Raw genomic sequence first — 13556 nt, 5'->3', positions numbered from 1 at the left:
CTTATCTTTGGCTTTCAATGGGAAACATTTTCGACAATCACCGTAAGCCGCCTTGAACCCCGAGTAACAGCAGGAGATCAAAGTTGCCACAAACAAACCAGTCAGTCCACCTACTCCAGGTAATTGGGCAGCTCCAGGTTCTTGTAGAGCAGGTAGCAGAAGTGGGAGACGGAAAAGGCGTGCATCCAGTTGTGGTACGGGGGGTCCCTGTAGCCCTTCTTCACCATCAAACAGAACCTGCAGGGGTGGGGGGAGAAGAGGGGCCCTCGGTGAGAACGGTCCTGGCTACCCCTGCCCAAAGAACGGGGCAGGGCGAGTGCTTTGCCCCCACAGCAGCCTGTCCAAACCAACCCTGCAGTGCAGGGAAGGAGGGAGGGAGAGCAAGTGCAAGAAAGAGAATCGCCCAGTGTCCCACCTGACAAGCGTATGGCGGTCGATTTTGTAGTTGTTGATGAAGTTCATGTCCTGCAGCATGCTCAAGATGGCCTGCGAGGAAGAAAGGGAGAAGGCAGAGAGCTCAGAGGAGAGATGTGGAAGGAGGGATTTGTGTAGCCCAGGGGTGGCAAAACGGTGGCTCTCCAGATGTCCGTGGACTACAAATACCATGAGCCCCCTGCAGGGGGCTCATGGTATTTGTAGTCCACGGACATCTGGAGAGCCACCGTTTCGCCATCCTGTCCCGTCGCAAAGGTTAAAATCTGGTCAATAGGTACACTGTTAAAATCTTACCGGAGAACCCCCTAAGTAGCTGAGATGGTAAACCGGCAGTCAGGAGGGCCTGCGTTCCAATCCCGCCTCTGTCAGAAGCTTGGAAAGCAAGCTGCACACCCTCCCACAGTTGCATCTGCAGGTTACATCACTAGCCTACCTTACAGGAGCGTTGTCAGCATAAGGCAAATGAAACGGCTGGAACACTTCGAAATGTCAGGGCCCTGTGAAGTGTCCAACTATGGAGCTCATTGCCATAGGATGTGGAGGGGAGCGGAAAAATCCCTGGAGGATGGGACTGTCCACAGCTATGAGAACAGCTGGTATGGCACAGTGGTTAGAATGGTGGACTAGGAGCCAGGACACCTAAGAGAGACGGTTTGGTGTAATGTTGAAGAGCGGCAGACTCTAATCTGGAGAGCAGGGTTTGATTCTGCACTCCTCCACCACATGCAGCCAGCTGGGTGACCTCGGGCTAGTTACAGCCCTGATAGCGCTGTTCCCACACATCAGTTCTCTCAGAGCTCTCTCAGCTCCACCTCCCTCACAGGGTGTCTGTTGTGGGGAGAGGAAAGGGAAGGCGACTGGAAGCCGCTTTGAGACTCCTTCGGATACAGAAAAGTGGCATATAAGAATCAACTCTTCTTTGGTAATCTCAGGGCTCTCTCAGCCTCCCCTCCCTCACAGGGTGTCTGTTGTGGGGAGAGGAAGGGAATGCAATTGTAAGCTGCTTGGAGACTCCTTCGGGTAGAGAAAAGTGGGGGTATAAAAACTCAGCTCTTCTTCTGTGGAATGATGGGTTGTTGGTATATTCCTCCGGAGAAATTAGTCGAAACGTCTAAAAATCCCTTGAATAAGTGCTCACAAAGTGATCAGAATGAAGGGATATTTTATCATACGGAGCGGGCTTATAATGAAGCCGATTTTTAAAGAATAGAAATGCAGAATAGTTAATGCAGGAGACCGTAAAGGCTAATCTACAAATGAACCCAGAGGCTTTTCTTTGGGTCAGACAGCTTGAAAATATCCACAGAACTTTGTTCTTCTCTATGATAAGAGCAGCGAGACTGTTAAATGCTCAGAAGAACTGGGGCATCCGATAACACCCTCAGCAGAGGCCTGCCCGTGGGAGAGGCTGGAGTGGGCAGAGGCGGCTCAACTCACTTCTTTGATGGGAGAAAAGACACAAGTGAAATTCATGGCTAACTGGAAACCCCTTATTGACTTTTTGCATGAAAGAGGGGGCTGGGGGATGAATCGATGATTTGGGGCTTTGAGGATTAAGGGGCAGAAATTGAGATTTGGAGTTGATCATTAAGGAGAGGGGTTGTTTTTTTTTTTTTAGATAACAGAAAAAAGCTTTCATTATAACGCTGGACTCATTTTAGAGCAAGTCGCCTTGTTGCAATCTTCGATTAAGTATTGAACTGATAAATTTTATACGTCTTTGTCATTGAGAAACTCATAAGTTTCACTGACATGTTTCCTTTGCTGTCACGCCCCCCCTTCCCCGAACGTTTCTCTCTTTTTGTTTCAAAGTTTTTAATCAAAATGCTATAAAACAGAATAATAGGATCATAGAATTGGGACCTCCGGGGTCATCAACTGATAAGAAACCGCTGGTCTGACCCAGCCTGGCTCTTCTGAGGCTGTTGTGTTGTTACTCTTGGAGTATGCAAAATAGGGGGGGGGGGCGTATTGGAGGAGACGTATATTTAGCATTAAGAATTTGTTGAACTTTACAAACATTCCCCTCCAGCTTTCTGATTGGCTCGCTGGAGACTCCCTGCTCCTTTGGGCACACTTTCCGTACATTTCCTTCCTGCTTGCCTCCAGAACAGCAGTTGAACGGAACAGACAGGCAACGGTTAGGAATCTCTCTCTCACACACACACTCTTCTTTCTACACAAAGTTGCTTCCTCTTCACAATTAAACTGTTTTGTTATTCCCAGCAGCTTGGTGCTTCATCCCTTCACACATTTAAACTCAGGCCCCAGGCCCCAATCCCACTTCAGCTCGGTTTGGCCGCCTTGGTGATCACCGTAGCCCGAGGCGGACAGCGCTGCGACACAGAGAGGAGGGGGGGCGGCGGTGCATCAGCTGGTGGCCGCACGCAGGCGCAGAGCTCTGCGCCTGCGTGCAGCCACCAGCTGATGCACCGCCGCCCCCCGTCCTCTCTGTGTCGCAGTTCTGGCCTCTTAAGCGCCAGTTCGGGCTTCGTTGATAGCCGAACCGAGCCGAAGCGCAGAACCCTACTTGGAAACTCTTTCCAATTTCCGCCAAATGCATTTCCGTCTTCCCTGAAATGAAGGCTCCTGACGTCTGGGCCTTCCACCAGATTGAGAGTTTTCCATCCTCGCGACGGGCTTTCAGGCGCCATCCCACTCGGCCTGACATGGTGGGCGCCCGTGATAAAGGTGGAAAACCTCAAGAAGAGGAGAAGGAGGGCTTCCGCACACGGTTCTCACCATGCATGTGTCGTCCTCGGGGAGGGAACGGGGCGTGTAGGTGAATTTGTCAAAGTTGGCGTCAAACTCAGGCACCGGCTTGATGCTCTCGTTGAGGAGGATGGTGTATTCGTCTTCAGACACCTGGACGAGAAGCCGAGAAGAAGAATTGTTATTGGGAAGTTTGCGATTCATTGGGCCAGCGACACCCGTGCGTATGCTGGGATCGCAGAGAACAACTCCCCACCCACTGGCATTTCAACAATATTTACGTCATCCTGTGAGCCACTTTTGCATCGATCACATAAGTGCGGCACGGGGTGGAGAGAGATGGCGCAGAGAAAATATTCTCACTCCCCCTAAGTTCTAAAACTCGAGGGCATCCAATGGGCTGCAGGTTCAGGACCGACAAAAGGAAATACCAAGAGGGATTAAAATGCGGAATCTGCTGCAAGAGGATGGAGTGAGGGCCGCCACATTTAAAAAGGGATTAGACAATTTCATGGAGGAAAGGTCCATCGGGGGTTAACTAAATGGGACCTTCATGTTCAGAGGCAGAAAAACTATGAAGCCCACTGCCAAGAAGCAACATCAGGGAAGGCCTCGGCCTCTCTGCCCTATTGTCGGACCTCCAAAGAAACCGGTTGGCCACCGTGTGAGACGGGGGCTGGACTAGATGGACCAGGGTTCTCAGCCAGCAGGGCTCTCCTGAGGTTCTTGTGAAGTCCTTGGCCTCTATGCTCTGTTGCTGGACCTGCAGAGGAACTGGGTGACCACTATGTGAAGAGAGGATACAATGCCGGAATAGATAGACCCTCACTGGTCTGAGCCAGCAGGGCTCTTCTGAGGGTCTTATATGGGGAAGGTCTCGGCCTCTGCTGCCTGTTGTTGGCCATTCAATAGGAACTGGTTGGCCACTGTGGAAGATGGGATGCTGGACTAGATGGACCCTCACTGGTCTGATTCAACAAGGCTCTTCTTATGTTCTGAAGCTAGGGTTTCCTTATAGGGGATGAGGTCTGTAACCCTACTGGATGGAAGGAGAGGCCATGACATCTAACCAAGTATCTGTCTGGGATGCAGAAGGTCCCAGGTTCAATCTCCAGTAAAAATCAGCAGATAACACTGGCCTTGATGGAAAAAGAGTCTGAATCAGTATAAGACAACTTCATGTGCTGGGGAAGGGCCATGGCTCAGGGGCAGAGCCTCTGCTTGGCCTGCAGAAGGTCCCAGGTTCAATCCCCGGCATCTCCAGTTAAAAGGACCAGGCTGGAGGGGAGGGGAAAGACCTTGACCTGAGACCCTGGCTCAGTGGCAGAGCCTCTGCTTGGCCTGCAGAAGGTCCCAGTTTCAATCCCCGGCATCTCCAGTGAAAAAGACCAGGCAGGAGGGGAGGGGAAATACCTCTGTGTGAGACCCTGGAGAGCCATAAAGTGAGGCTGTAGCTCAGGGTCAGAGCCTCTGCTTGACCTGCAGAAGGTCCCAGGTTCAATCCCTGGCATCTCCAGTTAAAAGGACCAGGCAAGAGGGGAGGGGGAAGACCTCAACCTGAGGTCCTGCCATCAGAGAAGACAGGCCTAGCCAGGAAAAGACAGCAGCTGGACTGAGCCAATACAGATTTGTGTGAGGTTGTTCATAGGCATGCCCAAAGGTGTGGGATGGCTGGATCCAGGTTCCTGGAATGCCTCCCCTCCACTTCTTACCTTCATATGGTACATCATCATCTCATTGGCCAGGTGGCTTCGGTACTGGGCTTCGTGGACTTTCTTATAGAGCAGAGACTGGAGGGAAGAACACAAAAGAGTCAGACCAGCACAGCAGGGAGGCTTTCAGCCGTTATCCATCTTTTCAAACTGAGCTTCGCCTCCCCACCCCAAAGGTTTATTGATTCCCTGCAAGGCAGAACCCTCTTTGCGACTCCAGGTGGGAAAGACGCTGGGGTGGGCAGATTCCAACCATCAGGTTGGCCACGCCAGGTCTTCCTAGGCAGGGGGCTGGCAGGGGTGTGCGCCCTGGAGTCTGCGATGCTAAGCAGGGTCAGTTGTGGCCAGCACTCCGACGGAGGATCAACAAGGAGGCCCAGGATTGCAAGGCAGAGGCAGGCAATGACAAAACACCTCCGCTTGCCTCTTGCCACAATATGGATGGCCTGGGTTAACCTGGCGTTGTCAGACCTCAGACACTGACCCAGGTGGGACCAGGCAGTGTTTGGATGGGAAACCTCCAAGGAAGAGGAAAAGTGGGGTTTTGCACCCCGCTTTTCACTACCTGAAGGAGTCTCAAAGCAGCTTCCAATCGCCTTCCCTTTCCTCTCCCTACAACAGACACCCTGTGAGGGAGGGGAGGCTGAGAGAGCTCTGAGAGAACTGCTCTAAAATAACTGTGACGAGCTCAAGGTTGCCCAGCTGGCTGCATATGGAGGAAGAGCGGGGAGCCAAATCCGGCTCTCCAGATTAAAACCTGCTGCTCTTAACCACAACACCACGCTAGGCCTGGAGGTCCAGGGCCATTACGCCAAGAGAGGCACCGGCAAGCCCCCTCTTGTCGTCCCTTGCCGTGGGATCCCCGTAAGGAGGCTGAGGTGGGCCTCGTGTTCGCTTCCACCCACTGTGGGATAAAGTCCCAGCATCCACACGCAGGCCAGAGATTTCTTCCAAGATGCCATTTTAATGGCTGCAGCCACTGAAAGGTCACCCTGCGTCTCATTCCCAAAATGCAGCATGCCCAGCCACACTGGGCACAGATTTTCATACTGTTAGCATGACGCACCCCAAATTAGGTCCTCGTCTAAGATGCCAATTAATAACAGGCATTGATCAGTTAACTCAGTGGTTCTGGTCTTTCCTCATGCCACGACCCTTTAGTCCAGTTCCTCATGTTTTGGTGACCCCCAACCATAATATGATGCCAGTGTTCCTTCACAGACATTAAACCGAAACTGACCCATGGCGTGAAGATCCATGGTTCATGACTGTATATAAATTGGGTTTTTTTCCAGGGTTTCTCAGTTCAGTCCTGCCTTTTGTCCCACCATGCTGATCTCGCTCTTTTCTGATGCTCCAGACAGACGAATGCTGTATTTTGATCTACCCCGCCAGGCTGTTGTGCGGATGGTGCCCCCCCCAGCCAAGCCACTTGCCCTGCCGTGACCCCTGTGAAAGGGTCGTTCGACCCCCAAGGAGGTCCCAACCCCCAGATTGAGAACCACTGAGTTAGCTCAAGGCCTCCTCTCACTCCCTTGTTCCCCATTTCAGGCACAGGTTATTGGCCTTGGCCCCTTGCAGACGTCCTAGTCTGACCTACCGTCACCCTCCTTTTCTCTAACGGCAGGGCCCTCTAAAGAGGGAGGCCAAAACGGACACTCCTTCAGTGATGGTCCTTTCCACCATCCCAATCAATCAATCACCAATCAAGCGACGAAGATGATCTGGGGCCAAGGGACCAAGCCCGATGAAGATAGGTTGAGGGACTTGGGAATGTTCAGCCTGGAGAAAAGGAGGTTGAGAGGGGACATGATAGCCCTCTTTAAGTATTTGAAAGGTTGTCACTTGGAGGAGGGCAGGATGCTGTTTCGGCTGGCTGCAGAGGAGAGGACACGCAGTAATGGGTTTAAACTTCAAGTACAACGATATAGGCTAGCTATCAGGAAAAAGTTTTTCACAGTCAGAGTAGTTCAGCAGTGGAATAGGCTGCCTAAGCTCCCCCTCACTGGCAGTCTTCAAGAAAAGGTTGGATACACACTTTTCTTGGATGCTTTAGGATGCTTAGGGCTGATCCTGCGTTGAGCAGGGGGTTGGACTAGATGGCCTCTATGGACCCTTCCAACTCTAGGATTCTATGATTCTATGATTCTATGAATCAATCCAGCCAGAGAAAAAGGCTGGAAACAGAGGAGGAGACGCACATGGGCTATGCTGATACCACAGTAGATGGAGAAGGCGGTGGCCAGGTCTTCGTCGAACTTGCTGAACCACGGCCCGTTGATCTTGTTGACCAGCTCCGACACTCCGATGACCTCTGGAAGAGACAGAGGGGAAAACAACAACCTAAGAGTTGGAAGGGATCCCAAAGGCCATCCAGTCCAACCTCCTGCACGATGCAGGGAATTCGCAGCCACCTCCCCCCCTGCCCGAGACCTCCGCGTTCCTCACTCTGGTTCTCATCCTTGATGGGGAAGCAGAGGATGTTCCGGGTGCGGAATCCGGTGCTGTCGTCCACGCCGCGGTAGAAGAGAGGGTGCGAATAGGCGTCCTTGATGTTGAGGATCTTCCCGGTCGTGGCCACGTGGCCCGCGATGCCTTGGTCGGCCGGGATCCGGATCTCGTAGCTCTGCACCGGAGCAGGGGGGCATACAGAAGGCCGAGGGCGCATCAGGGTGCAGGTACGCCAATCTCACAAATGTGAGGTACAGCGCGGGAGTTCAAGGCAGGAAGGCGGGGGAAGCTCTCGACAGGGCTGGCTTTTGGCATGGAAACATCCATGTTTCAGTGTGAGTGGCAAGAAGGGAACGGTGGGAGAAATTTGTGGGGAACGAGGGAAAACCGGCCCTGACTTGGTTGGCCCAGGCTAGCCAATTCCATCAGACCTGAGGAGCTGAACAGGGTCAGCCCTGCTTAGTACTTGGATGGGAGACCACCAAGGAAGCCCACGGTGGCTACGCAGAGGCCGGCAAGGGACCACCGCCTCTGCATGTCTCTCGCCTTGAAGAAGGAGGAGAGCTGTTTTTTGTACCCCCACTTTTTGTACCCCACTTGAACGGGTCCCAAAGTGCTTTGCAAACCCCTTTCCCTTTCTCCTCCCAGAACAGACACCCTGTGAGGTAGGTGGGGCTGAGAGAGCTCTGCAAGAACAGTTCTCGGAGACCTGTGACTAGCCCCAGGACACCCCGCTGGCTGCATGCGGAGGAGTGGGGGATCCAATCCCGTTCACCAGATTAGAGGCTGCCGCTCTTAACCTTATATCCCGCTGGCCCTGCGGGGTCACCCTGAACAGCCTGCAACGGACTCCGATCACCCCTGTAGGGGAGGAGAAGGAATTTAACTCTTCCGCCTCCTGCAATTACTAGCCAGGGTAGGGGGGGAAGCAAAGAGGGTGTTGGGGTGTGTTTCTCTCCCCCTTTTCTCCCCAAAATATCCAATCTCCAACTCTGGACTGTGCAAGGCAGACTTCAGATTTGGAATGTTTCTATATTTGCATTTTGTCCCTTTCTTTCCCTTCTGGGTCAGGGACCCTGCTGCCGACCCTAAATGGGATTCCGTTTGATGTTTCCCCCCTCCCCGATGTGGTGCTGCCGGGCTCCTTACCTCGTCGTCCACCACGCCCCCATCAAACACCTTGGCCACCAGTTCGTGGCTGCTGCGATCCAAGAGGAACACGGAACATCTGCAAGAGAAGCACAGTCGGGAGGGAAGGGGGGGGTCAGTTCGGGAAAAACTCCCCTCGAGGAAAGCCAGGCCTCGGGAGCGAAACAAACTCCCACAAAAGGCAGAAACGGAGGAAATTCTGCTGAAGAATCCTGCCTTTTTCAAACGAGAATAAAAAAAATCTCGACTCAAGACGGCCCGCCTAGCAAGGGGTCTGCGGAAGCTCTCTGCATGTGCTCAGAGGAACTTATGGCTCTAGTTCATGCTCCATCCCAGTGTCATCAAATGGCCCATTCTTGCTTGCTCTGGTGGGATCTTGGCTGTCAGAGGATGTAGTGATGGCCACAGAATTAATTTTTTATACTCTGCTTTTCAGCTAAGGTAGAATCACAGTGGAGTAACCAGGGTTTTCCCACCCTCCCGCCGGTCCTGCTTGGAGGTGGGGGCCGGTCGGTCAGCGGGGCGTCCCCTCTTTCTGCCCCGGCTCCGTGTGGGGTGTGGAGCACAACCTCCTGCAGTCCCAGGACTGGCCTCTGGCTTTGGTCCACATCCCCCAAAAATGGGTGGGGAAAAACCACCCCTGTCCGGGCGTAGGGTCTTGGGCAAAAGGATCCATGAGCATCACAAGAGCAGTCCCCGACCCCTCTGAGCCCATGTGCGCCTTTGGGATTGTGCCACAGGGTGGCAGGCTGTGGCAGGAGGCAGAGCCACCCCAAAAGGCCAGGGAGGAAAATGACATCTCACTCGGATCGCAAGTCTCCGACATCTCAGGCTGCTGCCTTGCTGTAAAGCAGGGGTAGTCATCCTGTGGTCCTCCAGATGTCCATGGACTACAATTCCCATGAGCCCCTGCCAGCGAATGCTGGCAGGGGGCTCATGGGAATTGTAGTCCATGGACATCTGGAGGACCACGGGTTGACTACCCCTGCTGTAAAGGATCCCTCTTAATCTGCAGCTGATGGTCAGAAGCCCTGCTGGACAACCCCCCCCCCCAATTAGCCCCCCTTTTGAAAAGAACTTGTCGGGCACCAGGAAAGCCTGGTCCCTTTGGGGTCTCCTCCATCAGAACCCTCCCAGCAGAGACTGCGAATCAGGGCGATGTCTGTCCCGTGCAGGACAGCTGCACTGGCCCTCCCCAAACTCTGAGCAGATTCCGGACTGCGTGCCCTACAGTGGGGACTGGGAACGTGAGATCCCATGGACTCTAGGGCAGCAGCTCCCCTCTCCCTTCTCCGGAGGAGGCCGCTGGGCCAAAGGAGAACTTTGCTAGAAATAGTCCGGCCTCGTCAGCAGAAATGCCTGGGCTCCACCGCGCAGCCACAGGGATCAATCTCGTTCAGGAATGAGCCCCCTCCCCTTGGGCTGGCGGGCGAGGGGAGCAGGTGGGAGAAACCGACTCACATTTCGGCATTGCTCAGATTCCGGGCCTCGGTGATGATCTCCTGCAGCAGTACCGAGACGTCATCTGTGGGGGTGGGAAGCGGCCCGTAAGAAGGCTGAGAAGACGGCCCTTTGGCACGCGTGCGCGGACACGGCGCCGGTTTTTCCTGTGCGCGTTATTTCGAAGGAATGGCCACGGCGGCCATATTCACAAGCAGGAGTCGAGCAGCCCCCGGAAGACTGCCGGAATTCTATTCCCACCTCTGCACCGCCCGGCCCCCGTTCACCAAAGTTGGTGCTCCAGATCGATCTTGGTGGCCCTTTGGGTGCCTGAGATGCTCGTTGTTGCAGCATACGCCCTAAGCACTCCTCCGCTTCCTACAATGTTTCCTGCACTGTTCCTTATGCTCCGCGTTGGGAGCAGCCATCGTGGGTAAACACGAAGCTGCCGTCTGCTGAATCAGGCCCCTGGCCCATTAAAGTGAGTATTGTCTGCTCAGACTGGCAGCTGCAATGCAGAGTCTCCGGCAGATGTCTTTCCCCTCCCCTCCTGCCTGGCCCTTTCAACTGGAGATGCTGGGGATTGAACCTGGGACCTTCTGCAGGCCAAGCAGAGGCTCTGCCACTGAGCCAGGGTCTCAGGCCAAGGTCTTCCCTTCCCCTCCCCTCCCCTCCCCTCCTGCCTGGTCCTTTTCACTGGAGATGTTGGGGATTGAACTGAAGCAGAGGCTATACTCCTGAACCATGACCCCTCCTCACACATACATGAAGCTGTCTTATACTGTTCCAAGAAAGGAAGGGTGGCTGCTTCAGGCAGAGGTCTTTCACATCACCCACAGCATGGTCCTCTTAACTGGAGATGCTGCCGGGGATTGAACCTGGGACCTTCTGCAGGCCAAGGAGAGGCTCAGCCACTGAGTCATGGTCCCTTCCCATACTTCTCCAGTGTCTCAGGCAGAGTTCTTCCCCCTCCCCCCCTGCCTGGTCCTTTTAGCTGGAGATGCTGCAGGGAATTGAACCTGGGACCTTCTGCAGGCCAAGCAGAGGCTCTGCCCCTGAGCCACACCTCCTTCCTAAATGAAGCTGCCTTACATTAAATCTGGCCCTTGTAGTCTTGTCTACTCAGGCTGGCAGCCGCTCTCTCTGGGCAGGTGAGTGGCCTGCACAAACTGTGGCTGCAGAAGGACCTCAACTGAGCTCTCACCGGCTGACAACCAGCTCAGAATCCATTGGACTGGCGCCCTGCAGAGATGGCCTGGCCTCCCTTTTCTCTCCCTGCAGAGATGGCCTGGCCTCCCTTTTCTCCCCCTGCAGAGATGGCCTGGCCTCCCTTTTCTCTCCCTGCAGAGATGGCCTGGCCTCCCTTTTCTCTCCCTGCAGAGATGGCTTGGCCTCCCTTTTCTCTCCCTGCACAGCACCCTCCTCCACCCACTGGGGCAAGTAGGAGCAGCTCTGATTTACTTACCGAGATGCGTGAAGAGGTTCTTGGCCACTTGCAAAAGGGCCTAGAAGGGAAGGGAGCGACAGTTATGCACCAAACCATGTACTGCTGGAATAAAATCAGCCGCCGCTCCAATCCTGGCCAGGCGTTGTGAATTTTCTGCTTCGCCGGAAGATCAGAGGAGAGAGCCAGGGGGAGGGACTTTGCAGAAACCACAACAATGGTAACGCATAGAACTTTCCCGCTAGTGTTGCAGATTGGTTGCAGGACTGTAGCGCTTTCCGGAGGGTGAATCCACTTTTTGGGATTTCCCTGAAAGCGCTACAACGAAGCGCTTTTTGCAGATCGGTTTCAGGAGTGTTGCAGATTGTCAACGACGTTGTGCATAATGGCAAAACTGTAGCGATTTCAATTAGTAACCATTGTGCTGTTTTGGACGAATGCGGAATGGCCCTGAATCTTACCCTTTGTCTGGGAAGGCCAGTGTTTACGCAGACTGGCAGCTGCTCTCCAGGGTCTCAGGTCAAGGTCTTTCCCTCCCCTCCTGCCTGGTCTTCACTGGAGATGCTGCTGGGGATTGAACCTGGGACCTTCTGCCTGCCAAGCAGAGGCTCTGCCACTGAGCCACAGTCCCTCTCCTTGAATCTGCTTCCAGCTGAAACAAACCCTAGGTCCATCAAGGCTGGTATTGTCTACTCAGACTGGCAGCAGCTCTCCTGGCTCTTGGTTTGAGCTCTTTTAATTGGAGATGCCGGGGATTGAACCTGGGACCTCCCGCAGGCCAAGCAGGTGCCTTGTCACTGAGTCAGGGCCCCTCCTCAAATGATGATGATGATTTCTAACCCCTCTCTCTGAAACCAGCTCAGAGTGGTGTATATTCATAATTTATCAATACCAGACAATCAAAACAACAACAAAACATTAAACATTAACAATAACGTTTTAACAGTTTAAAAACCCGGGACTTCTGGGTCTCCCTACTCTCCCCCGGGTCCTCCGTGATCCATGAAACTCTGCCCTGGGGAAGAACGTTTTACGTAAGTTGTAAGCTTTTGTGTGCATGCACACCAAGGTTCACACCTCAAGTCCCACTTTGTTGGTCCTCAAGGTGCTGCTGGACTCAGACTGTTCTGCTGCCACCCCCCTGTGCGTGGATGGGAAACACCGTGGCATGAATCAACTCCACCTGGGTCCCCAGGAACACGTCCTTACACTTAAAGGCCTTCTCCAGGCCTTCCTGGCTCCCTTCCTGGCCTCAATCTCCTTCTGATTTCTTGGCCGGGGGACAGAAAAAAGGGAGCCGTTTCAGTTTGTTCGTCGCCAGCTGTGTGATTCCTGCTCGATTTCGGACGGTTGGACTGGAAGAACGTGGTCTAGAATTGCAGTGTTTATGTCAGTCCATGCCAGCACTGCCAAGGCCTCATGGGAATTGTAGTCCATGGGCAGCTGGAGAGCCACAGTGTGGCCACCCCTGGTCTACACCCAAGAAGGCTCCGAAGCGCTTCCCTGTTTGTCTTTTTGTCCTTATGGTTTTTCTTCCCTTGCCATTCCTGGCAAGGCCTCAGGAGGGTGCCATGCTCATGCTCATGCGACTGGCAAGCCAGGCTTACCCGCTGGAGCGGAGGCCACCGGCTGGCAGAGAGGCAGCTTCACAAGACCCAGGGTGGGACCCCCCCCCTCCTCAGTGGCAGAACCCAGAACATGTCTGGGGATAGCCCAGGCAAGCCCGACCTAGGAAGTTAAGCAGAGACACCTCCGAGGAACATGGGGGGCATGAGGTGGACACAGGCAATGGCACGGCACCTCCAAACCTCCCTCGCCCGGCTGCCACAAAACCCTTAGATGGCAGAAGCTAAGCCGGGTTAATCCTGGTGAGTATTTGGATGGGAGACCCTTGAAAGAAGTTCCAGCTGGCTAAGGAGAGGCAGGCAGGAGCAGAGCACTTCCGTTCGTCTCCTGCCTTGAACCCCCTGCAGCACTTCCCACCCCCCAAGAGGAAGAAGAAGGAGAAGAAGAAGAGTTGGTTCTTAGATGCCGCTTTTCTCTACTTGAAGGAGTCTCAAAGCGGCTTCCAATTGCCCTCCCCTTCCTCTCCCCGCAACAGACACCCTGTGAGGGAGGGGAGGCTGAGAGAGCCCTGAGATTACTGAAGAAGAAGAAGAAGAGTTGGTTCTTATAGGCCGCTTTTCTCTATCCAAAGGAGTCTCAAAGTGGCT

At 53.9% G+C, this 13556-nt stretch overlaps 1 protein-coding gene across 2 annotated transcripts in view; it reads right to left on the bottom strand.

Annotated features, from left to right (window-relative positions):
* The window catches only part of LOC143839312 (cGMP-dependent 3',5'-cyclic phosphodiesterase-like), a 273064-nt gene that overhangs the window by 20433 nt on the left and 239075 nt on the right, over positions 1-13556 (bottom strand). For both annotated transcript variants that reach the window (XM_077341146.1, XM_077341147.1), the window contains 9 exons: positions 11365-11404; positions 9921-9984; positions 8460-8538; positions 7308-7485; positions 7061-7173; positions 4860-4937; positions 3178-3300; positions 416-486; positions 115-237 (listed from right to left, as the gene is read on the bottom strand). In XM_077341146.1, coding sequence (XP_077197261.1) covers positions 115-237; positions 416-486; positions 3178-3300; positions 4860-4937; positions 7061-7173; positions 7308-7485; positions 8460-8538; positions 9921-9984; positions 11365-11404 — 869 coding nt within the window. The remainder of the gene's footprint in view (positions 1-114; positions 238-415; positions 487-3177; positions 3301-4859; positions 4938-7060; positions 7174-7307; positions 7486-8459; positions 8539-9920; positions 9985-11364; positions 11405-13556) is intronic.

The sequence above is a fragment of the Paroedura picta genome, chromosome 6 (genome assembly GCF_049243985.1).
Source record: "Paroedura picta isolate Pp20150507F chromosome 6, Ppicta_v3.0, whole genome shotgun sequence".
NCBI classification, from domain to species: Eukaryota; Metazoa; Chordata; class Lepidosauria; order Squamata; family Gekkonidae; genus Paroedura; species Paroedura picta.
This window is presented reverse-complemented; position numbering and strand designations above follow the sequence as displayed.